The sequence below is a fragment of the Xenopus laevis genome, chromosome 1L, assembly GCF_017654675.1.
Source record: "Xenopus laevis strain J_2021 chromosome 1L, Xenopus_laevis_v10.1, whole genome shotgun sequence".
Lineage (NCBI taxonomy): Eukaryota > Metazoa > Chordata > Amphibia > Anura > Pipidae > Xenopus > Xenopus laevis.
The window spans coordinates 339,877-367,189 of NC_054371.1; the positions used below are offsets into that span (position 1 = coordinate 339,877).

At 42.8% G+C, this 27,313-nt stretch overlaps 1 protein-coding gene across 2 annotated transcripts; it reads right to left on the reverse strand.

Annotated features, from left to right (window-relative positions):
• Positions 1 to 10,437: 10,437 nt before the first annotated feature.
• mig30.L (mig30 L homeolog) lies at positions 10,438 to 13,068 on the reverse strand. Of its 2 annotated transcripts, none has more exons than XM_041586414.1 (4): positions 12,564 to 13,068; positions 11,062 to 11,222; positions 10,798 to 10,945; positions 10,438 to 10,539 (listed from the first exon to the last, which is right to left on the reverse strand). In XM_041586414.1, exons 1-4 carry the CDS (start codon positions 13,009 to 13,011, stop codon positions 10,439 to 10,441), a joined length of 858 nt encoding a protein of 285 aa, XP_041442348.1. In that variant the 5' UTR covers positions 13,012 to 13,068; the 3' UTR covers position 10,438. The 2 variants fall into 2 exon arrangements, with proteins under 2 accessions (XP_041442348.1, XP_041442339.1); XM_041586405.1 differs by having other exon boundaries at positions 10,438 to 10,542; positions 12,564 to 13,067.
• Positions 13,069 to 27,313: the final 14,245 nt, after the last annotated feature.

Below are 27,313 nucleotides of genomic sequence, written 5' to 3' on the forward strand. Positions count from 1 at the left end.
GAGGGGGCAGCTCCTGACATGTACAGTTATATGACTTCATCCAGCCCAGGAACCGGCCCCTGATTGGCTGCCTGGGGGTCCCAACAGATATGGGAAAGGGCTCGTTAACCCCGGCACTGCCAGCGCAACCAGTTGCTAAATACATAAACATTAATGGCTGCACAGAAGGGAGTCCCTTATATACAACCACAAATACTGACTCTAATATACAGTAGAATTGTTATAGAGAGGTGCAGACTGCTATATGTATAGTAAAGTTGTTATAGAGAGGTACAGCCTACTATATGTATAGTAAAGTTGTTATAGAGAGGTGCAGCCTGCTATATATACAGTAAAGTTGTCATAGAGAGGTTCAGCATACTATATGTATAGTAAAGTTGTTATAGAGAGGTTCAGCCTACTATATGTATAGTAAAGTTGTTATAGAGAGGTTCAGCCTACTATATGTATAATAAAGTTGTTATAGAGAGGTTCAGCATACTATATGTATAGTAAAGTTGTTATAGAGAGGTTCAGCCTACTATATGTATAGTAAAGTTGTTATAGAGAGGTTCAGCCTACTATATGTATAATAAAGTTGTCATAGAGAGGTTCAGCATACTATATGTATAGTAAAGTTGTTATAGAGAGGTTCAGCCTACTATATGTATAGTAAAGTTGTTATAGAGAGGTTCAGCATACTATATGTATAGTAAAGTTGTTATAGAGAGGTTCAGCATACTATATGTATAGTAAAGTTGTTATAGAGAGGTTCAGCCTACTATATGTATAGTAAAGTTGTTATAGAGAGGTTCAGCATACTATATGTATAGTAAAGTTGTTATAGAGAGGTTCAGCATACTATATGTATAGTAATGTTGTTATAGAGAGGTACAGCCTACTATATGTATAGTAAAGTTGTTATAGAGAGGTTCAGCCTGCTCCATACACAATAATGTTGTTTATATATATATATATATATATTATTTGTGTATTTCCATGTGCTGGGCCTCACTGCTCACTTGTTTTCATCGAGCACGCCAGACATACATATTTGCTGCATTATGGGGGCAATTAGGTAGCAAGTTGGCAGCACTTAGCATAGAGATGATGGCGGCTCAGTCAAACTGTACCATAAATGATCCAGGCCTTCAAGTTGTCCCATCTCCTGATCTTCTGTGAGTCAGTGGCTCTGCACATGCTCAGTAGGCTCTGAGCTGCTGCTGAGAAACTAAGTTTAGGGGACGTAGGAAATCAAAGTATCGGCAGAAAGGCAGGTCACATCTGTCACAGAAATAGCGGCTACATGTCTTTGGTGTTGCCATGCAGGACCGCCATCAGAAATCACAGGGCCCCATACGACAACATTTCCTGGACCCCCTAGGCTGCGCCCACCGCAAGCCCCACCTAGGGCTAGGGTTCCCACATGTTAATAAAAAATAAAAAGATATTGGTGGTCAGGGCCCCCCATAAAAAAAATTGTGGTCAGGGCCCCCCCATTAAAAAATATTGGTGGCTAGGACCCCACATGAGAAAAAAAAAATTGGTGGACAAAATTGGTGGCCAGCCCCCCCCCACATTATAAGAAAATTGGTGCCCATTAAACGTCCATGCCTTCCTGAAGTCAGCAGCTCTCAGAATGATGGGGGCCCGGCTAATCAAGTAAGTGTGGCATGGCTGGGCCCCCCTTACCCTTGGGGCCCCCTACAACTCTCCCCCCTGATGGCTGCCCTGTTGACATGTGGGGGGGTCTGTGGCACCAAATGTGGGCATTGGTCAGATTTTTGTTTGGGTTTTACAATGTAAAACTGAGCAGACATTATAAAACTCACCTGTTCAGACAGTTGGTACCCTAGCCACGGGGCACATTTCTCATCAACGCTGATGCAGACTGCACTGCTTTCTATGCTGCCATGTAATTCATTAGCCCTATAATGTGACCAGTGGCTTAACATTTGGGAGTCATACAACCCCCCAAAAAAATATTTCCTGAAACCACTCTCTGCCGTCTGCCCCCCTCTTCTATTAAATAAATAACAGCTTAAATAAGTGACAGCACTGGGCAATAGATCAGCATTTCAGGAAGGCTCAGGCAGTGAGTGGGTTAATTATAGTACATGACCCTTTCAGTGAAGGATCTGCCAAGGGGGGGTGGAGGGTTAGTAACACAATTACCAACATCATATGCACAGCCGGCGCCTCTTGTCTGCAGGGAAAACCTTATTATAGTGCAACATGATGCCTGCGCCAGTCCCTGCCTATCCATGATGTGACCTCTACTGTCCCTTATCTGTGACCCCTCCCTTATCTGTGACCCCTCCCTGAACTGTGACCCTCACTGAACTGTGACCCTTAGCTGAACTGTGACCCCTCCCTAAACTGTGACCCCTTCCTGGACTAGGACCTCTATGTGTTCTTGAACTGTGACCCCTCCCTGAACTGTGACCCGTCCCTGAACTGTGATCCCTGCCTGGACTGTGACCCCTCCCTGAACTGTGACCCCTCCCTGAACTGTGACCCCTCCCTAAACTGTGACTGTCTCCCTGGACTAGGACCTTACCTAAACTGTGACCCCTCCCTGAACTGTGACCTTTATGTGTTCTTCATCTGTGACCCCTCCCTGAACTGTGACCTCAATGTGTCCTTGAACTGTGGCCCCTCTCTGAACTGTAACCTTTATTATTCCTTCAACTGTGACCCCTCCCTGAACTGTGACTCCCTCCCTGGACTAGGACCTCTATGTGTTCTTGAACTGTGACCCCTCCCTGAATTTGGACCTCTATGTGTCCTTGAACTGTGACCCTTACCTAAACTGTGACCCCTCCATGAACTGTGACCTTTATGTGTTCTTCATCTGTGACCCCTTTCTGAACTCCCTTTGAAATGGTTACAGGGTCAGTGACCCCTCTGAGCTGCTTCAGAGGAGATGTAAGAAGGTGAAATATGAAACTTGAAACTTCAATATTAGAAAAATAGTCACAAATAAAAAAAATGACAGTAACTGGTAAAATTCTATTTCTGGTAAATCTCAAAACAACTGGTTGTTGGTGTTGGAAGGTGAACACCCACTTTAAAGAGCTGGGGAGGGGCAGGCATGGCTGCTTCTCACATGTGGCACTGGCTAATATACAAGTGCCTTGTAGTCCTGGCCACTGGGCGTCTCCTGTTTTCATTATCAGACCTGCCTATTGTTATAAAGTGTTTGAAGGAGGAGATTATGGAATTCAGGAGCTCATTGTGTTCATTCTCTGAACTAGCAGTTGTCTCTCTGGCTGCCCCCCTGCACTGGTCCTGCCTGTTGGCCCTCCTGCTTTGTTCCTGCCTGGTGGCTCACCTGCACCAGTCCTACCAGTGCTTGGGACTGTGATTGGTTACTGCTCTTTGGTCAGGCCACCCTTTTGCCTCTGGCTGCTTATTAGCACTGACACCTGCTGCCTGACTGATTGATGGAGCAATGTCTAAAGCTGGCCATAGATGTTGAGATTTTTAAAAGATCAGATCCTGATCGTGAGACCACGATCTTCTCAGATTCCTCCTCCTCCTCTGGATGTGCAGCCAGACCCTGAGATGAGATTCCTGAAGATGTCTGCTCCTTTAAATAAGACCGCCCCTCACGTCTGCCTTTTTATATCTGCTCCTGTCATCCATTAGCCAATCAGAGTGTGGGAGGGGTTGTTACTGATTGGCCTTGTAACCGCCTGCTCAATAGTAATTAAAGTGCAACTACTTTAACTGCTTATTGGCATAAGTGATAGAAACAAATATCTGTGAGCTGTCCCCTAAGAAGTCAAGCAAGTGGCACCGAGCTGCAGAGGTTCCTCATCATAAGAAGGATACACAGAAGAGAAATCAGAATGCAGCATTGAGACAGAACCATAGAGATTGTCTCTCACTCATTCTGGGCTCCATATGGAACACTAAAGACACCAGCTACTTCAGTTAAGAAGGCAAATCAAGGGCAGCCAACTGAACCTTAAGGTCATCATTTAACCCCTGCCATGACTAAGGAATCATTGTCCCAGACAACCTTGGCAGCCAAGTGCAAAGGTCCATTGACTTCATCATCAATCTTCATCGTACACAGAGACATTGCTCTGAAAAGCAGAGCATTACCTTAGGCAACATTAGATATGAAAAAAATTTGATTTGAAAAGAAAAAGAAAATTTTGCACAGATTCAGGAACCCACAACAGGATTGCCTGTGTAGTAGATAGGAGCAGGGATCTTGGCCTCGGAAGCTCAAGCCACATCAACGGATGATGCCGGAGGCAGAGCTGAAGTCCCCTGAGAGCATTCACATGAGCAGATAAATGCTGCAATGACTGAGACAGATGCAATTGCTGTACCTCTTGCATCTCCAAGCTCTTGAGGAGAACTTCCAGGACAGTTTCCAAGAAAGCAGCTGGGCCAGCAGCCAGAGAGGTCCCATATTGGCCCAAACTAACAATCTGTGTAGCAGGAACCATGGGAATTCTTGAGGGATCACACTGTTTTGTAAACAGGAGGCCCCTGTTGGGACTGGTCTTCACCAACACCATTTTGCTGCTGTGGACTGACAGGGAACCCAAAAACAGCAGAGTTAGATCAAAAGTGTAATACAGATAAAGGTCAGAGAGAACCATGGCTATGGCAGGCAAAAGGTCAGGACAGGCAGCAAAGAATCAAATTCAGGAACAGGCACAGAATCAATAAGATGCAGATCAAAGCAGGAACCAAAGCTTGGGCAGAACTAGAGTAAACAGAGCCAACTGGGGCAAGGGTAGGAGAATGAAAAGGCCTTGCAAGTGGAACCTCTGTGGGAAGCAGCTCTAGCCCTAGATCTGTACACTTGAATCTAGGTATGCACCGAATCCACTATTTTGGATTCGGCCGAACCCCTGAGTCATTCGTGAAAGATTCGGCCAAATAACGAACGGAATCCTAATCCTAATTTGCATATGCAAATTAAGGGTAGTAAGGGGAAAACATTTTTACTTGCTTGTTTTGTGAAAAAAAGTCGTGCGATTTCCCTCCCAGACCCTAATTTGCAAATTAGGATTCGGATTCAGTTTGGCCGGGCAGAAGGATTTAGCCGAATCTGAATCCTGCTGAAAAAGTCATAATCCTGGCAAAATCCCGAACCTTCAACTTTCCTCCTTGGAGCATCAGTCTGCTCACTAACTACCCTGCTCCTAACTCTCACTTCTCCTAACTTGTTTATTAATAACCTGAAGGGGGGCACTGTAGGCACTACCTCTGATTATACCAAATTGTACAGAACTATAGGTTCCATGCAGGATGCGGCCACTTTGCAAACAACTAAATTGGAAAACTGACAAATGAGGTACAAGTTCAAGTTATACACTAAATGTCAGAAATAATATAAATGCAAGTTATACACTAAATGTCAGAAATAATATAAATGCAAGTTATACACTAAATGGCAGTGTGTTGGGAGTTTCCTTAAATGAGAAGGATCTTGGGGTCTTTGTAGATAACAAGTTGTCTAATTCTGGGCAGTGTCATTCTGTGGCTACTAAAGCAAATAAAGTTCTGTCTTGTATAAAAAAGGGCATTAACTCAAGGGATGAAACATAATTATGTCTCTTTATAGATCCCTGGTAAGCATAATATCCAAGGCTATTGTGATCTTAAGAGCTTCAGGTATTTATAGATATTATTATTATCAGCATGTATTTATGGAGCACCAACATATTTTGCAGCGCTGTAAAGTAAATGTATTTTTACAACTAAGTCACATGAATTACATACGTAGAACATAAGGAGTTACATACATCACAACCAATACCGGTACAAAAGGTGAAAAAGCCTTGTGCAAAAAAGCTTACAATCTAAAGGGAAGGGAATAAGACACCAGGTGTGGGAGTGGGCAAGATCAGAATTAAGTGGGTGAGAGATGTGGTACTGTGTGTAGTACTGAATTTGGTAGTTAAGCAGAGTGAGGGAGGCTTCTCTAAATACAGTAAGTGTGTATAAGAGATCTTTTGAAAGAAGAAAGATTGGGAGTAAGTGGGAGAGAGTGTGGGAGAGAATTCCAGAGGAGGGGTGCAGCCCTAGTGAATGCGAGCATGTGAGGAGGTAATGAGAGAAGAGTTAAGTAGCAGGTCAGTAGAGGAGCAGAGTAAGCAGTTGGGTGAGTATATAGAGATGAGATCAGAGATGTAGGGTGGGGCAGAGTTATGAAGTGCTTTGAATGTCAGGGTCATTAATTTGAATTTTATTCTGAAAAGTAGTACCAGTGTAGGAATTGACAGAATGGCGAGGCAGAGGAGGAGCGGTTGCTGAGGTGTATGAGCCTCGCAGCAGTGTTCATTATGGACTGGAGAGCTGACAGTCTCTGGTGGGGAAGGCCAATCAATAGAGAGTTACAGCAGTCTAGACGTGATATGATGAGAAAGTGAATAAGAATTTTGGCAGCATCTTGGGTGATAAATGATCGTATTTTGGATATGTTCCTTAGGTGGAAGTGACATGATTTAATAAGTGACTGGATATGAGGAGTGAATGACAGGGCAGAATCTAGGATAACCCCAAGGCACCAGGCCTGGGGAGAGGGGGTGATAGTGGAACTGTTAACTATGATATATACTTCTGGGATGTTACTGGTGTTAGTTGGGGGAAAGAGAATAATTTCAAGTTTAGAGAGGTTTCATTTAAGGTAGCTTTGTGACATCCAAGTAGAGATAGTGGACAGGCAGGAGGAGACCCGAGTAAGTAGTTCTGGGTTTAGATCAGGAGAGGAGAGATAGATCTGAGTATCGTCAGCATAGAGGTGGTAGTGGAAACCATACAAGTTGATAAGTTTGCTGAGGAAGTATAGAAAGAGAATAGTAAGGGGCCCAAGACAGAGTCTTGAGGAACCCCAACAGAAAGAGGTAGGGGAGAAGGTGCTACTCCATTTTAGGAGACACTGAAGGAACGATTGGTGATGTAAGAAAAGAACCAGGACAAGGCTGTGTTATGAAGGCCAAGTAAATGGAGGGACTGGAGGAGGAGAGTGTGATCTACAGTGTCAAATGCAGAGAGATCAAGCAGTATTAGTAGTGAGAAGTGGTTGTTGGCTTTAGCTGTTAGAAGGTCATTAGTTAGTGGGTCATGGAAGTTTCAGTGTTGAGTGTTGTTGCCTAAAACCAGATTGCAGGGGGTCCAGCAAGTTATTGTCAGAGAGGAATGAGGCTAGTTGGTTGTAGACTAGGCTCTCAAGTAGTTTAGAGATGAAAGGTAGCAGAGAGTTAATTTACCCCACTTTACTTCAGCCAGTTCTCTATCCAGGTACAAATACTATGTTCCAGGCCAACATTCCTTCATTTAACCAGTAACCTTTTGTGTGGCACTGTATCAAATGCTTTAGTAAAGTCTAAGTAAATCACATCCACTGCCATCCCAGAATCAAGGTCTCTACTTACCTTCTCATAAAAGGTGATTAAAATTAGTTACCCAGACATCCAGAGGATCTTTTCTCCTACTTTAATAAATACAATAATTTGGTCCAAGTACTGCATTTGTTCCAGGCAAATAGTCTGGCAAGATCTATTACACATAAAACCATGCTGGCACAAACTCATAGTATTATGATTTGCAATGAAGTCAAGTATCATATTCCTTAATACCCTTCAATACGTTTTCTTACCACTGATGTCAGACTAACTGACCTATAGTTTTGAGACTGAGAATGGGATCCTTTTTTGTACCACATTAGCAATTGGCCAGTCTTTCTGCACCATGCCAGACCTCAATGAATCCTGAAAAACTAAGTAAAGAGGTTTGGCAATCACAGAGCTGTGTGATGTATTGGCCTCCTTCTACCTGATTGTAAGTACAGGACTGTATAGGTATGTGTATATATGCATGAGCTGTGAGTATGTAAATAATATTATGCCAGCAAAATTCCAAGACTCTTCCCACAGATTAGGACAGACATGCATCCTGGGGCCACAGACCAATGGAAGGTTTATTATGAGCTATATATATACATACAGGAATGCCATCAGAAATCACAGGGCCCCATACGACAAAATTTCCTGGGCCCCCTGGGCTGCGCCCACCGCAAGCCCCACCTACAGGTCCACCCTCCCCACCCCACAGGTCCGCCCCCCACCACACAGTAAAAAAACAAAAAAAATATTGGTGGCTAGGGTTCACACATGTTAATAAAAAGATATTGGTGGTAAGGGCCCCCCATAAAAAAAATTGTGGTCAGGGCCCCCCCATTAAAAAATATTGGTGACTAGGACCCCAGATGAGAAAAAAAAATTGGTGGCCAAAATTGGTGGCCAGCCCCCCCCCCCCATTATAAGAAAATTGGTGGCCAGGGCCCCTTAAATGTCTATGCCTTCCCGAAGTCAGCAGCTCTCAGAAAGATGGGGGTCCCGGCTAATCAAGTAAGTGTGGCGTGGCCGGGCCCCCCTTACCCTCGGGCCCCCTACAACTCTCCCCCCTGCCCCCCCCGATGGCTGCCTTGTATATATATATATATATATATATATATATATATATATATATATATATATATATATATATATATATATATATATATATATATATAGTGAATAAAGTACCCCCTTTTGTAAAATATAGGGATATTATAAGTTACCGAGGAGTTTCATGACCATATAAAGACACGAGGCCGAAGGCCGAGTGTTTTTATACAGGTCATGGAACTCCGAGGTAACTTCTAATATCCTCATATTTTACAACTGGGGGTACTTTATTTATTATAATACACAAATTTCAATGAGTCATGTGACAGAAATGACATCAGAACTCACCGTTTATAACTGATGACATCAGAACTCACCGTTTATAAGGATATAATTTACAGGATATTCATGGCTTTTGTGTATTATATATATATATACATACATACAGTATTGCGCGTATAAACAGACAGATCTCCATCGGCTCCTTCTCTTACTGACTTTTACTTTTAGGACTGAGATGAAATCTTCTCCATCTGGCACACTAAGGTACCTACCTAGCACCCCACAAAGCAAAGACCCTAGGTAAACCACAGGGGAGAGTTTACTGGTGGTCCCTTCATTCTAAACAGTTTTTAGGGGCCATATTGCAAATAGCCATGTTTGGGGGACAGGTAGTGTTACACACACAGGTTTGGGCGACAGGTAGTGTTACACACACAGGTTTGGGGGAGTAGGTAGTGTTTAACAAATGGGTTTGGAGGGTAGGTAGAGTTAAACACATGGGTTTGGGGGGGTAGGTAGTGTTACACACACAGGTTTGGGGGAGTAGGCAGTGTTTAACACATGGGTTTGGGGGGAAGATAGAGTTATACACATGGGTTTGGGGGGTAGGTAGTGTCACACACAGGTTTGGGGGGAAGGCAAATAGATAGGTTGTGTCACAAACACAGGTTTGGGGGGTAGGTAGTGTTACACACACAGGTTTGGGGGGAGGGCAAGAAGTTAGGTAGTTGTGTGCCATTTTCCTTAGTGGACACTGCCCTGTAGGCACAAATATGAGCCAAGGAAGTGGGTGGCAAGGCATAAGATCAGCACCCAGTCCACTGGTTGCAGTGACTGTTGGCTCTGAGAGGAGCCTGATGCCAGTCTTGTTCTGTAACTGAGCTGGCAACTTCCTATATGGACTATGTGGCTTACTCCCTGGCACTGAACCACACTAGCCACAACCAGAGACAGGGAGCCTTGCCTCACCCAAATTCAACAACCAGATCACAACCAGTCCTTCAGAAAGCAGAATGTTCAGAGACTTGTCCATCCCCATGTTCCCATGGTTTCATATCTCACCAGATATATGAAGTGGGAAGGAGCACACCAAAATGTCCAGGCAATGCCTTAGTTCATATGCAGATTTATTGAGTGCACAAGCTTTCGGGGTCAGAACCCCTTCTTCAGGTGCAATGGGGTTCTGACCCCGAAAGCTTGTGCACTCAATAAATCTGCATATGAACTAAGGCATTGCCTGGACATTTTGGTGTGCTCCTTCCCACTTCATATATCTGTGCAATATTTGGCTTCGAGGCGGCCAGGGATACGGATGCACCCAGCAAGCAAGTAAGTGGTGTGCGGCTAAACACTATTGTTGATTCATATCTCACCAATCACTTTTGGCACAGAACCGGATGTCCATCATCTCCCATGGTCTCCGCCCCACAACCACATTCTTATTTCTCATGGATAAGCTCATATTTCCTTAAATAACTGTATTTCTTTGCTCCTGGCCCAGTGCAGAAGCATCTGTTGTGCTATCAAGCAGTCTGTGGTGGGGAACCAGCACAGTGTGGCCCCAGAGCACAACTAGGCATCTGCTAAAGTGTCTCCATCTTTGTGGATTGTCCAATTTGCTGCAGTTCAGACATGAACAAACCATTGAAGGTGAAAATAAAATTGAGGGCCAAGTGAAGAGAAATTCCTAAGGTGCCTCACAGTGCTCCTTGCCAAGTTTCTTTACAGCACAACAAAAACAAGGTTGTCTGTTGACCTCACTCATGGGATCCAGAAGGACCTTCTCTAGATCGCTCATAAGCATCTTCATCATCAGTCACATCAAGTTCTCCATTAACCTCTGGTGTCTGAGTTGAATCTGCTGACAAAGGAGTAAAGAATAGATCAGGCCTACTCATAATGACTTCTACAGGCCAATGAGAAGAGATAATGTGGGGGCTACATGGCACAATAGGAGGGGGTTATATGGAGCAATAAGAGGAGTAAGATGGAGGGTTATATGGAACAGTAGGAGGAGTTAGAGGGAGGGTTATATGGAGCAGAAGGAGGAGTTAGAGGGAGGGTTATATGGAGCAATAAGTGGAGTGGAAGGACATTGGGTAGAAGAAGTACTTACCAGCAGAGATGACCTTCAGTTGTGCAGATGCTGTGACCTCCCCAAATGCATTCCAAGCATGGCACATGTACAGACCAACGTCTTCTTCCCTCACCTGGTGAATCTGTAGCCACCCGGTCACCTGGGTTCGATGAGGGCCCCCGCGGGTCTACAAGTATAAGGGAAACAGTGAGGGGCAGGAAGGTGAGCCGGGGGTAATGTAAGTAGAGAGAAGGAAAGGGATGGTGGGAAATGTAGAAGTTGAGATAGTAAAATGGATGTTACCTGAACAATAATGTGACTGCTCTTTCCTGGCAGTGCCCCCTCGGTACCCTCCTTCCTCCACTCCAACTCTGCCAGCGGCTGAGCAGTCACCTCACATCCCAGAATAACCCTCTGTCCAACCAGTGCAACTGTCTCCTGGGGGGCAGTAAGAACAGCAGGAGCTGATGGGAAATAAAGACATGTTACATGTGTATATACGCACACCCCATCAGATAAACACTCACATGCTATATATACACCCACATCCTATATATATACCTCATCAGATATACACCCACATCCTATATATACACCCCATCAGATAAACACCCATATCCTATATATACACCCCATCATATATATATCCATACCCTATATATACACACACCCCATCAGATATATATCCATACCCTATATATATATACACCTCATCAGATATACACCCAAAATACCTTATATACACCTCTTCAGATATACACCAGATATGAGATTTAAGAGGGTATATACACCAGATATGAGATATAAGAGGGTATATACATCAGATATGAGATATATAGAGGGTATATACACAAGATATGTGATATATAGAGGGTATTTACACCAGATATGAGATACAGAAGGTATATACACCCAGATATGAGATATAAGAGAGTATATACATCAGATATGAGATATAGAAGGTATATACACCCAGAAATGAGGTATAAGAGGGTATATACATCAGATATGAGATATAGAAGGTATATACACCGAGATATGAGATATAAGAGAGTATATACATCAGATATGAGATATAGAGGGTATATACATCAGATATGAGATATAAGAAGGTATATACACCAGATATGTGATATATAGAGGGTATATACACCAGATGAGATATAAGAGAGTATATACATCAGATATGAGATATAGAGGGTATATACACCAGATATGAGATATAAGAGGGTATATACACCAGATGAGATATAAGAGAGTATATACATCAGATATGAGATATAGAAGGTATATACACCCAGATATGACATATAAGAGAGTATATACATCATATATGAGATATAGAGGGTATATACACCCAGATATGAAATATAAGAGAGTATATACATCATATATGAGATATAGAGGGTATATACACCCAGATATGACATATAAGAGAGTATATACATCATATATGAGATATAGAGGGTATATACACCCAGATATGACATATAAGAGAGTATATACATCATATATGAGATATAGAGCGTATATACACCCAGATATGAGATATAAGAGAGTATATACATCAGATATGAGATATAGAGGGTATATACACCAGATTTGAAATATTATAGGATATATATATACACCGATATAGTATATAAACAAAGGCAGATAAGGAATCTGACATTATACAGGAACAGTTGCTGGACAGGCCAAAGTTCGCACACACTCTTCTGATACCCAGACATGGGAGCCCTCCCTCCCATATTCAGTCCACTATTATGTCCTGGGGCCTTCCATCCCTTCCATCCCTCACTCACCTTCCTTGCAGGGTCCTACATGGGCCAGTGTGAGTTGTGCCCTCCTGCGAGTCCTGGCAGCCTCCTGCATGCGGCACACGTTCCTGTAGGTCCTCCTGTCGGTGCCACACACACTCTCCTGGCTGTTACACACACACTGGGGCTCATTCACATGGTGCCCTCCTCTCAGCTGGCACCTCAAGCCTTCCCCACATGCTCCAAACGTGTGCCCCTGCCAGGCCATGTCACACAGCTGCCCCTCCACATTGGCACACTCCCAGCAGCAGCCGCAGGCATCCAGCACCCTCCCTGATGGGCACCACTGGGGCACAGGGGGGCATCTCTCCTCCTGGCACTGGGGGCACTTTCCCTCTATGTGCTTGGCCCAACCCTTCCAGGGAAGCCGTCTGGCCTGGCCTATTGAGTGTAGGCACAGGAAGAAAGTGAGCAGAGCCCTAGAGCCAAACATTCTCTTTCCTGGCAGCCTGAAACTGAACAACAAAACAGGAGGAACCTTCCTTTATGGCTGCAAGTGGGGCTTTTATTGGAGGCAGCAAATAAACATTAACCCTTTCACACCTGGTGTTTGTCATTTACTTAACCCCCCACCCCCACCCCCCAAGGCTGCCTCTTACCAGACAAGGCACAAACAAGTACGGGGGAAGGTATGTCTACACAAGCTAACACTCTAGCAACACTCAATATAATGGCTTCACATAACCCCTCAGTGACTTCTAATATCCTTATCATTTACAGTAGGGGGTACATTATCCCTTATAATACATGAGTGATACTCAGAGTTCCCTGTATAACTCCTTTATATGGTCACAGAACAACCCCTCAGTGACTTCTAATATCCTTATAATGTACAGTAGGGGGTACATTATCCCTTATAATACATGAGTGATACTCAGAGTTCCCTGTATAACTCAGCCTGCAGCCTTGTGCCTTTATATGGTCACAGAACAACCCCTCAGTGACTTCTAATATCCTTATCATTTACAGTAGGGGGTACATTATCCCTTATAATACATGAGTGATACTCAGAGTTCCCTGTATAACTCAGCCTGCAGCCTTGTGCCTTTATATGGTCACAGAACAACCCCTCAGTGACTTCTAATATCCTTATCATTTACAGTAGGGGGTACATTATCCCTTATAATACATGAGTGATACTCAGAGTTCCCTGTATAACTCCTTTATATGGTCACAGAACAACCCCTCAGTGACTTCTAATATCCTTATAATGTACAGTAGGGGGTACATTATCCCTTATAATACATGAGTGATACTCAGAGTTCCCTGTATAACTCAGCCTGCAGCCTTGTGCCTTTATATGGTCACAGAACAACCCCTCAGTGACTTCTAATATCCTTATCATTTACAGTAGGGGGTACATTATCCCTTATAATACATGAGTGATACTCAGAGTTCCCTGTATAACTCAGCCTGCAGCCTTGTGCCTTTATATGGTCACAGAACAACCCCTCAGTGACTTCTAATATCCTTATCATTTACAGTAGGGGGTACATTATCCCTTATAATACATGAGTGATACTCACAGTTCCCTGTATAACTCAGCCTGCAGCCTTGTGCCTTTATATGGTCACAGAACAACCCCTCAGTGACTTCTAATATCCTTATCATTTACAGTAGGGGGTACATTATCCCTTATAATACATGAGTGATACTCAGAGTTCCCTGTATAACTCAGCCTGCAGCCTTGTGCCTTTATATGGTCACAACCCCTCAGTGACTTCTAATATCCTTATCATTTACAGTAGGGGGTACATTATCCCTTATAATACATGAGTGATACTCAGAGTTCCCTGTATAACTCAGCCTGCAGCCTTGTGCCTTTATATGGTCACAGAACAACCCCTCAGTGACTTCTAATATCCTTATCATTTACAGTAGGGGGTATGAGGAATGTTTGGGTGTGCATGTTCATGTGATATGATTGCCAGGAATCCCATAGGTACAATACATGGCACATTTGTTGGGGGTTGGGGGCCCAGGTGACACAATCATTTCTAGCCATTGGGGGCAATAAGAAGACAAGATTAACTCTTTCATCCCATTGAGCGGAACAAATGGTCAAGGTGTCGGAATCCTTTCAGCTGCTCTTTAGATACTGACAGGCCCAGATACACAATCACTTTAATCCATTCAGGCCAATTAGAGCCGAGCAGACATTCCCAATGCAATCAGCACTAATTAGTCACTGACCTTCTAATGAGAGACAATTCCAGGCACAGTATCTCCTGCCTATTGTGCCCCCACTCCTATTGTTGCCCCCACAGAGGGGTTAATCTAATCAGTCATCCCTCCACTTGGAGTAAATATCCTTCAGGGATGAATTTAGTCCCTTTGCCAATGTCCCACTGCAAAATCTGATTGTAAGTTTTTGCCTTTCCCTGTGTCATTGTACTACGCTCTTATATAATGTCAGCAAGTCAGACATATCCAGAGACCCCTCTGTTACCCAACATTTAGCCAGGCCCCTCTTTCTTTATAACAAGGTTACAGATATGAAACAATGGGGTAACAGTCACCCTGCTATAGTTCCAGGGGTACCCAGGGTACAAATAAGCACTCACCCCAAATCTCCCCCTAACTGACCTTCAGACTGGGCCCCCTTAGCTCATAACAAGGTTACAGATATATAGAAACATTGGGGTGTCACCCTGCTATAGTTCCAGGGGTACCCAGGGTACAAATAATTACTCACCCCAAATGATCTTCAGACTGGGCCCCCTTAGCTCATAACAAGGTTACAGATATATAGAAACATTGGGGTGTCACCCTGCTATAGTTCCAGGGGTACCCAGCGTACAAATAAACACTCACCCCAAATCTCCTCCTAACTGACCTTCAGACTGGGCCCCCTTAGCTCATAACAAGGTTACAGATATATAGAAACATTGGGGTGTCACCCTGCTATAGTTCCAGGGGTACCCAGGGTACAAATAAGCACTCACCCCAAATCTCCCCCTAACTGACCTTCAGACTGGGCCCCCTTAGCTCATAACAAGGTTACAGATATATAGAAACATTGGGGTGTCACCCTGCTATAGTTCCAGGGGTACCCAGGGTACAAATAATTACTCACCCCAAATGATCTTCAGACTGGGCCCCCTTAGCTCATAACAAGGTTACAGATATATAGAAACATTGGGGTGTCACCCTGCTATAGTTCCAGGGGTACCCAGCGTACAAATAAACACTCACCCCAAATCTCCTCCTAACTGACCTTCAGACTGGGCCCCCTTAGCTCATAACAAGGTTACAGATATATAGAAACATTGGGGTGTCACCCTGCTATTGTTCCAGGGGTACCCAGGGTACAAATAAGCACTCACCCCAAATCTCCCCCTAACTGACCTTCAGACTGGGCCCCCTTAGCTCATAACAAGGTTACAGATATATAGAAACATCGGGGTGTCACCCTGCTATAGTTCCAGGGGTACCCGGGGTACAAATAAGCACTCACCCCAAATCTCCCCCTAACTGAACTTCAGACTGAGCCCCCGTAGCTCATAACAAGGTTACAGATATATAGAAACATTGGGGTGTCACCCTGCTATAGTTCCAGGGGTACCCAGGGCACAAATAAACACTCACCCCAAATCTCCCCCTAACTGACCTTCAGACTGGGCCCCCTTAGCTCATAACAAGGTTACAGATATATAGAAACATTGGGGTGTCACCCTGCTATAGTTCCAGGGGTACCCAGGGTACAAATAAGCACTCACCCCAAATCTCCCCCTAACTGACCTTCAGACTGGGCCCCCTTAGCTCATAACAAGGTTACAGATATATAGAAACATCGGGGTGTCACCCTGCTATAGTTCCAGGGGTACCCGGGGTACAAATAAGCACTCACCCCAAATCTCCCCCTAACTGACCTTCAGACTGGGCCCCCTTAGCTCATAACAAGGTTACAGATATATAGAAACATTGGGGTGTCACCCTGCTATAGTTCCAGGGGTACCCAGGGTACAAATAAACACTCACCCCAAATCTCCCCCTAACTGACCTTCAGACTGGGCCCCCTTAGCTCATAACAAGGTTACAGATATATAGAAACATTGGGGTGTCACCCTGCTATAGTTCCAGGGGTACCCAGGGCACAAATAAGCACTCACCCCAAATCTCCCCCTAACTGACCTTCAGACTGGGCCCCCTTAGCTCATAACAAGGTTACAGATATATAGAAACATTGGGGTGTCACCCTGCTATAGTTCCAGGGGTACCCAGGGTACAAATAAACACTCACCCCAAATCTCCCCCTAACTGACCTTCAGACTGGGCCCCCTTAGCTCATAACAAGGTTACAGATATATAGAAACATTGGGGTGTCACCCTGCTATAGTTCCAGGGGTACCCAGGGCACAAATAAACACTCACCCCAAATCTCCCCTAACTCACCTTCAGACTGAGCCCTCTTAGCTCAATAATACATTGGTGGCCAGGGGTTTAATAAAATAAGTAAAATACATTGGTGCCAATTAGAACTGAACTTGTGGTTTCAGAACTTCAACTTCGGCTAATTTTGTGGCTTTGGGTCTTTTTGAGGATTTGGGATTTCAGCTCTTTGGGACTTCGACTCCTTTCGTTGCTTCGGGTCTCTTTGCGGCTTCAGGACTTCGGGTCTTCAGTTCCTTTCGTGGTTTTGGGATTTCAACTTCTTTTGTGGCTTTAGGTCTTTTTGAGGCTTCGGCTCTTTGGGACTTCAACTCTTCGGCTCCTTTGTGGATTCGGCTCTTTGGGACTTCGGCTCTTTGGGACTTCGGCTCTTTGGGACTTCGGCTCTTTGGGACTTCGACTCTTTGGGACTTTGGCTCCTTTCGTGACTTTGGATCTTTGGGACTTCAGTGGGTTTGACACGGCTCCGGCTCTGTCAAAAGGGACCTGGCTATTTTGAAAAGTGCAGCACACCAGTGCCCCACTTTAGGCCCAGTACAGCAGTACCCCCTGTGCCCCCCTGATGGCTGTTGTGTTTATGAATGATATAGTATGGGGGGGATATATCTTTAAATGATACAGTATGGGGGGATATATCTATGAATGATACAGTATGGGGGGGATATATCTATGAAGGATACAGTATGGGGGGATATATCTATGAATGATACAGTATGGGGGGATATATCTATGAATGATACAGTATGGGGGATATGTGTATGAATGATACAGTATGGGGGGGATATATCTATGAATGATACAGTATGGGGGATATGTGTATGAATGATACAGTATGGGGGGATATGTGTATGAATGATACAGTATGGGGGGATATGTGTATGAATGATACAGTATGGGAGGGATATGTGTATGAATAATACAGTATGGGGGGATATGTCTATGAATGATACAGTATGGGGGATGTATCTATGAATTATACAGTATGGGGGGGATATATCTATGAATGATACACTATGGGGGGATATATCTATGAATGTGATACAGTATGGGGGGATATGTGTATGAATGATACAGTATGGTGGGATATGTGTATGAAAGATACAGTATGGTGGATATATCTATGAATGATACAGTATGGGGGGGTATGTCTATGAATGATACAGTATGGAGGGGTATATTATGAATGATACAGTATGGGGGGGATATGTTTATGACGTAGAGGGTTCTTCACAGTCAGGACAGTGAGGTTGTGGAATGCACTGCCGGGTGATGTTGTGATGGCTGATTCAGTTAATGCCTTTAAGAATGGCTTGGATGATTTTTTGGACAGACATAATATCCAAGGCTATTGTGATACTAAACTCTATAGTTAGTATAGGTATGGGTATATAGAATTTTAATTAAAAGTAGGGAGGGGTGTGTGTATGGATGATGGGTTTTCATTTGGAGGGGTTGAACTTGATGGACTTTGTCTTTTTTCAACCCAATTTAACTATGTAACTATGTAACTATGATTGATACAGTATGGGGGATATATCTATGAATGATACAGTATGGGGGGGATATGTCTATGAATGATACAGTATAGGGGGTATATCTATTAAAGATACAGTATGGGGGGATATGTGTATGAATGATACAGTATGGGGGATATATCTATGAATGATACAGTATGGGGGGGGTATGTCTATGAATGATACAGTATGGAGGGGTATATTATGAATGATACAGTATGGGGGGGATATGTTTATGATTGATACAGTATGGGGGATATATCTATGAATGATACAGTATGGGGGGATATGTCTATGAATGATACAGTATGGGGGGATATGTGTATGAATGATACAGTATGGGGGGATATGTGTATGAATGATACAGTATGGGGGATATATCTTTGAATGATACAGTATGGGGGGGTATGTCTATGAATGATACAGTATGGAGGGGTATATTATGAATGATACAGTATGGGGGGGATATGTTTATGATTGATACAGTATGGGGGATATATCTATGAATGATACAGTATGGGGGGATATGTCTATGAATGATACAGTATGGGGGGATATGTGTATGAATGATACAGTATGGGGAGATATGTCTATGAATGATACAGTATGGGGGATATGTATATGAATGATACAATATGGGGGGATATATCTATGAATGATACAGTATGGGGGGATATGTGTATGAATGATACAGCATGGGGGGGTATATCTATGAATGATACAGTATGGGTTGGATATGTGTATGAATGATACAGTATGGGGGGATATGTGTATGAATGATACAGTATGGGGGGATATGTCTATGAATGATACAGTATGGGGGGATATGTGTATGAATGATAAAGTATGGGGGGATATGTCTATGAATGATACAGTATGGGGGGATATGTCTATGAATGATACAGTATGGGGGGATATGTATATGAATGATACAGTATGGGGAGATATGTCTATGAATGATACAGTATGGGGGGATATGTCTATGAATGATACAGTATGGGGGGTATATCTATGAATAATACAGTATGGGGGATATGTGTATGAATGCTACAGTATGGGGGGATATGTGTATGAATGATACAGTATGGGGAGATATGTCTATGAATGATACAGTATGGGGGGATATGTATATGAATGATCCAGTATGGGGAGATATATCTATGAATGATACAGTATGGGGGGGGTATATCTATGAATGATACAGTATGGGGGATATGTGTATGAATGATACAGTATGGTGGGATATGTGTATGAATGATACAGTATGGGGAGCAGGGGCGATCCTGGCCCCTCCGCTGCCTGAGGCAGCAGCAGTTGCTGCTGCCCCCCCTCCACCAGAAATTCGCTCTTAAAGTACCAGGAGCAGCATTTTTGCTGCCCCTGGTACCTAGTGGGGCGCTGCCTCCTGAGGTGACAGCCTCAACTTGCCTCATTGGCGAAGCACCCCTGATGGGGAGATATGTCTATGAATGATACAGTATGGGGGGATATGTATATGAATGATACAATATGGGGGGATATATCTATGAATGATACAGTATGGGGGGATATGTGTATGAATGATACAGTATGCGGGGATATGTGTATGAATGATACAGTATGGGGGGATATGTCTATGAATGATACAGTATGGGGGGATATGTCTATGAATGATACAGTATGGGGGGATATGTCTATGAATGATACAGTATGGGGGTATATGTGTATGAATGATACAGTATGGGGGGATATGTGTATGAATGATACAGTATGGGGGGATATGTTTATGAATGATACAGTATGGGGGGATATGTCTATGAATGATACAGTATGGGGGGATATGTGTATGAATGATACAGTATGGGGGGATATGTCTATGAATGATACAGTATGGGGGATATGTCTATGAATGATACAGTATGGGGGGGTATATCTATGAATGATACAGTATGGGGGGATATGTGTATGAATGATACAGTATGGGGGGATATGTGTATGAATGATACAGTATGGGGGGATATGTCTATGAATGATACAGTATGGGGGGATATGTGTATGAATGATACAGTATGGGGGGATATGTCTATGAATGATACAGTATGGGGAGATATATCTATGAATGATACAGTATGGGGGGTATATCTATGAATGATACAGTATGGGGGATATGTGTATGAATGATACAGTATGGGGGGATATGTGTATGAATGATACAGTATGGGGGGGTATATCTATGAATGATACAGTATGGGGGATATGTGTATGAATGATACAGTATGGGGGGATATGTGTATGAATGATACAGTATGGGGAGATATGTCTATGAATGATACAGTATGGGGGGATATGTATATGAATGATACAGTATGGGGAGATATATCTATGAATGATGCAGTATGGGGGGGTATATCTATGAATGATACAGTATGGGGGATATGTGTATGAATGATACAGTATGGTGGGATATGTGTATGAATGATACAGTATGGGGAGCAGGGGCGATCCTGGCCCCTCCGCTGCCTGAGGCAGCAGCAGTTGCTGCTGCCCCCCCTCCACCAGAAATTCGCTCTTAAAGTACCAGGAGCAGCATTTTTGCTGCCCCTGGTACCTAGTGGGGCGCTGCCTCCTGAGGTGACAGCTTCAACTTGCCTCATTGGCGAAGCACCCCTGATGGGGAGATATGTCTATGAATGATACAGTATGGGGGGATATGTATATGAATGATACAATATGGGGGGATATATCTATGAATGATACAGTATGGGGGGATATGTGTATGAATGATACAGTATGCGGGGATATGTGTATGAATGATACAGTATGGGGGGATATGTCTATGAATGATACAGTATGGGGGGATATGTCTATGAATGATACAGTATGGGGGGATATGTCTATGAATGATACAGTATGGGGGGATATGTGTATGAATGATACAGTATGGGGGGATATGTGTATGAATGATACAGTATGGGGGGATATGTTTATGAATGATACAGTATGGGGGGATATGTCTATGAATGATACAGTATGGGGGGATATGTGTATGAATGATACAGTATGGGGGGATATGTCTATGAATGATACAGTATGGGGGATATGTCTATGAATGATACAGTATGGGGGGGTATATCTATGAATGATACAGTATGGGGGGATATGTGTATGAATGATACAGTATGGGGGGATATGTGTATGAATGATACAGTATGGGGGGATATGTCTATGAATGATACAGTATGGGGGGATATGTGTATGAATGATACAGTATGGGGGATATGTCTATGAATGATACAGTATGGGGAGATATATCTATGAATGATGCAGTATGGGGGGTATATCTATGAATGATACAGTATGGGGGATATGTGTATGAATGATACAGTATGGGGGGATATGTGTATGAATGATACAGTATGGGGAGATATGTCTATGAATGATACAGTATGGGGGGATATGTATATGAATGATACAATATGGGGGGATACATCAAAGAATGATACAGTATGGGGGGATATGTGTATGAATGATACAGTATGGGGGGATATGTGTATGATTGATACAGTATTGGGGGGGATATGTGTATGAATGATACAGTGTGGGGGGGATATGTGTATGATTGATACAGTATGGGGGGATATGTGTATGATTGATACAGTATGGGGGGATATGTGTATGAATGATACAGTGTGGGGGGGGATATGTGTATGATTGATACAGTATGGGGGGGATATTTGTATGATTGATACAGTATGGGGGGATATGTGTATGATTGATACAGTATGGGGGGATAGGTGTATGAATGATACAGTATGGGGGGATATATCTATGAATGATACAGTATGGGGGGGTATATCTATGAATGATACAGTATGGGGGGGATATATCTATGAATGATACATTATGGGGGGGATATGTGTATGATTGATACAGTATGGGGGGGATATGTGTATGAATGATACAGTATGGGGGGGATATGTCTATGAATGATACAGTATGGGGGGATATGTGTATGATTGATACAGTATGGGGGGGATATGTGTATGAATGATACAGTATGGGGGGATATGTCTATGAATGATACAGTATGGGGGATATGTGTATGAATGATACAGTATGGGGGGATATGTCTATGAATGATACAGTATGGGGGATATGTCTATGAATGATACAGTATGGGGGGATATGTCTATGAATGATACAGTATGGGGGGATATGTATATGAATGATACAGTATGGGGAGATATGTCTATGAATGATACAGTATGGGGGATATGTGTATGAATAATACAGTGTGGGGGCATATGTGTATGAATGATACAGTATGGGGGGATATGTCTATGAATGATACAGTATGGGGGGGATATATCTATGAATGATACAGTATGGGGGGATATGTCTATGAATGATACAGTATGGGGGGATATGTGTATGAATAATACAGTATGGGGGCATATGTGTATGAATGATACAGTATGGGGGGATATGTCTATGAATGATACAGTATGGGGGGGATATATCTATGAATGATACAGTGTGGGGGGGGATATGTGTATGATTGATACAGTATGGGGGGATATTTGTATGATTGATACAGTATGGGGGGATATGTGTATGATTGATACAGTATGGGGGGATAGGTGTATGAATGATACAGTATGGGGGGATATATCTATGAATGATACAGTATGGGGGGGTATATCTATGAATGATACAGTATGGGGGGGATATATCTATGAATGATACATTATGGGGGGGATATGTGTATGATTGATACAGTATGGGGGGGATATGTGTATGAATGATACAGTATGGGGGGGATATGTCTATGAATGATACAGTATGGGGGGATATGTGTATGATTGATACAGTATGGGGGGGATATGTGTATGAATGATACAGTATGGGGGGATATGTCTATGAATGATACAGTATGGGGGGATATGTATATGAATGATACAATATGGGGGATATATCTATGAATGATACAGTATGGGGGGATATGTGTATGAATGATACAGTATGCGGGGATATGTGTATGAATGATACAGTATGGGGGGATATGTCTATGAATGATACAGTATGGGGGGATATGTCTATGAATGATACAGTATGGGGGGATATGTCTATGAATGATACAGTATGGGGGGATATGTGTATGAATGATACAGTATGGGGGGATATGTGTATGAATGATACAGTATGGGGGGATATGTTTATGAATGATACAGTATGGGGGGATATGTCTATGAATGATACAGTATGGGGGGATATGTGTATGAATGATACAGTATGGGGGGATATGTCTATGAATGATACAGTATGGGGGATATGTCTATGAATGATACAGTATGGGGGGGTATATCTATGAATGATACAGTATGGGGGGATATGTGTATGAATGATACAGTATGGGGGGATATGTGTATGAATGATACAGTATGGGGGGATATGTCTATGAATGATACAGTATGGGGGGATATGTGTATGAATGATACAGTATGGGGGGATATGTCTATGAATGATACAGTATGGGGAGATATATCTATGAATGATACAGTATGGGGGGTATATCTATGAATGATACAGTATGGGGGATATGTGTATGAATGATACAGTATGGGGGGATATGTGTATGAATGATACAGTATGGGGAGATATGTCTATGAATGATACAGTATGGGGGGATATGTATATGAATGATACAATATGGGGGGATACATCAAAGAATGATACAGTATGGGGGGATATGTGTATGAATGATACAGTACGGGGGGGATATGTGTATGATTGATACAGTATTGGGGGGGATATGTGTATGAATGATACAGTGTGGGGGGGGATATGTGTATGATTGATACAGTATGGGGGGATATGTGTATGATTGATACAGTATGGGGGGATATGTGTATGAATGATACAGTGTGGGGGGGGATATGTGTATGATTGATACAGTATGGGGGGGATATTTGTATGATTGATACAGTATGGGGGGATATGTGTATGATTGATACAGTATGGGGGATAGGTGTATGAATGATACAGTATGGGGGGATATATCTATGAATGATACAGTATGGGGGGGTATATCTATGAATGATACAGTATGGGGGGGATATATCTATGAATGATACAGTATGGGGGGGATATATCTATGAATGATACATTATGGGGGGGATATGTGTATGATTGATACAGTATGGGGGGGATATGTGTATGAATGATACAGTATGGGGGGGATATGTCTATGAATGATACAGTATGGGGGGATATGTGTATGATTGATACAGTATGGGGGGGATATGTGTATGAATGATACAGTATGGGGGGATATGTCTATGAATGATACAGTATGGGGGATATGTGTATGAATGATACAGTATGGGGGGATATGTCTATGAATGATACAGTATGGGGGATATGTCTATGAATGATACAGTATGGGGGGATATGTCTATGAATGATACAGTATGGGGGGATATGTATATGAATGATACAGTATGGGGAGATATGTCTATGAATGATACAGTATGGGGGATATGTGTATGAATAATACAGTGTGGGGGCATATGTGTATGAATGATACAGTATGGGGGGATATGTCTATGAATGATACAGTATGGGGGGGATATATCTATGAATGATACAGTATGGGGGGATATGTCTATGAATGATACAGTATGGGGGGATATGTGTATGAATAATACAGTATGGGGGCATATGTGTATGAATGATACAGTATGGGGGGATATGTCTATGAATGATACAGTATGGGGGGGATATATCTATGAATGATACAGTGTGGGGGGGGATATGTGTATGATTGATACAGTATGGGGGGGATATTTGTATGATTGATACAGTATGGGGGGATATGTGTATGATTGATACAGTATGGGGGGATAGGTGTATGAATGATACAGTATGGGGGGATATATCTATGAATGATACAGTATGGGGGGTATATCTATGAATGATACAGTATGGGGGGGATATATCTATGAAATGATACATTATGGGGGGGATATGTGTATGATTGATACAGTATGGGGGGGATATGTGTATGAATGATACAGTATGGGGGGGATATGTCTATGAATGATACAGTATGGGGGGATATGTGTATGATTGATACAGTATGGGGGGGATATGTGTATGAATGATACAGTATGGGGGGATATGTCTATGAATGATACAGTATGGGGGATATGTGTATGAATGATACAGTATGGGGGGATATGTCTATGAATGATACAGTATGGGGGATATGTGTATGAATAATACAGTGTGGGGGCATATGTGTATGAATGATACAGTATGGGGGGATATATCTATGAATGATACAGTATGGGGGGGATATATCTATGAATGATACAGTATGGGGGGATATGTCTATGAATGATACAGTATGGGGGGATATGTGTATGAATAATACAGTATGGGGGCATATGTGTATGAATGATACAGTATGGGGGGATATGTCTATGAATGATACAGTATGGGGGGGATATATCTATGAATGATACAGTGTGGGGGGGGATATGTGTATGATTGATACAGTATGGGGGGGATATTTGTATGATTGATACAGTATGGGGGGATATGTGTATGATTGATACAGTATGGGGGGATAGGTGTATGAATGATACAGTATGGGGGGATATATCTATGAATGATACAGTATGGGGGGGTATATCTATGAATGATACAGTATGGGGGGGATATATCTATGAATGATACATTATGGGGGGGATATGTGTATGATTGATACAGTATGGGGGGGATATGTGTATGAATGATACAGTATGGGGGGGATATGTCTATGAATGATACAGTATGGGGGGATATGTGTATGATTGATACAGTATGGGGGGGATATGTGTATGAATGATACAGTATGGGGGGATATGTCTATGAATGATACAGTATGGGGGATATGTGTATGAATGATACAGTATGGGGGGATATGTCTATGAATGATACAGTATGGGGGATATGTGTATGAATAATACAGTGTGGGGGCATATGTGTATGAATGATACAGTATGGGGGGATATGTCTATGAATGATACAGTATGGGGGGGGATATATCTATGAATGATACAGTATGGGGGGATATGTCTATGAATGATACAGTATGGGGGGATATGTGTATGAATAATACAGTATGGGGGCATATGTGTATGAATGATACAGTATGGGGGGATATGTCTATGAATGATACAGTATGGGGGGGATATATCTATGAATGATACAGTATGGGGGGATATGTGTATGAATGATACAGTATGGGGGGATATGTGTATGAATGATACAGTATGGGGGGATATGTCTATGAATGATACAGTATGGGGGGATATGTGTATGAATGATACAGTATGGGGGGATATGTCTATGAATGATACAGTATAGGGAGATATATCTATGAATGATACAGTATGGGGGGTATATCTATGAATGATACAGTATGGGGGATATGTGTATGAATGATACAGTATGGGGGGATATGTATATGAATGATACAATATGGGGGGATATATCTATGAATGAAACAGTATGGGGGGATATGTGTATGAATGATACAGTATGGGGGGGATATGTGTATGATTGATACAGTATTGGGGGGGATATGTGTATGAATGATACAGTGTGGGGGGGATATGTGTATGATTGATACAGTATGGGGGGATATGTGTATGAGTGATACAGTATGGGGGGGATATGTGTATGAATGATACAGTGTGGGGGGGATATGTGTATGATTGATACAGTATGGGGGGGATATTTGTATGATTGATACAGTATGGGGGGATATGTGTATGAATGATACAGTATGGGGGGATATTTGTA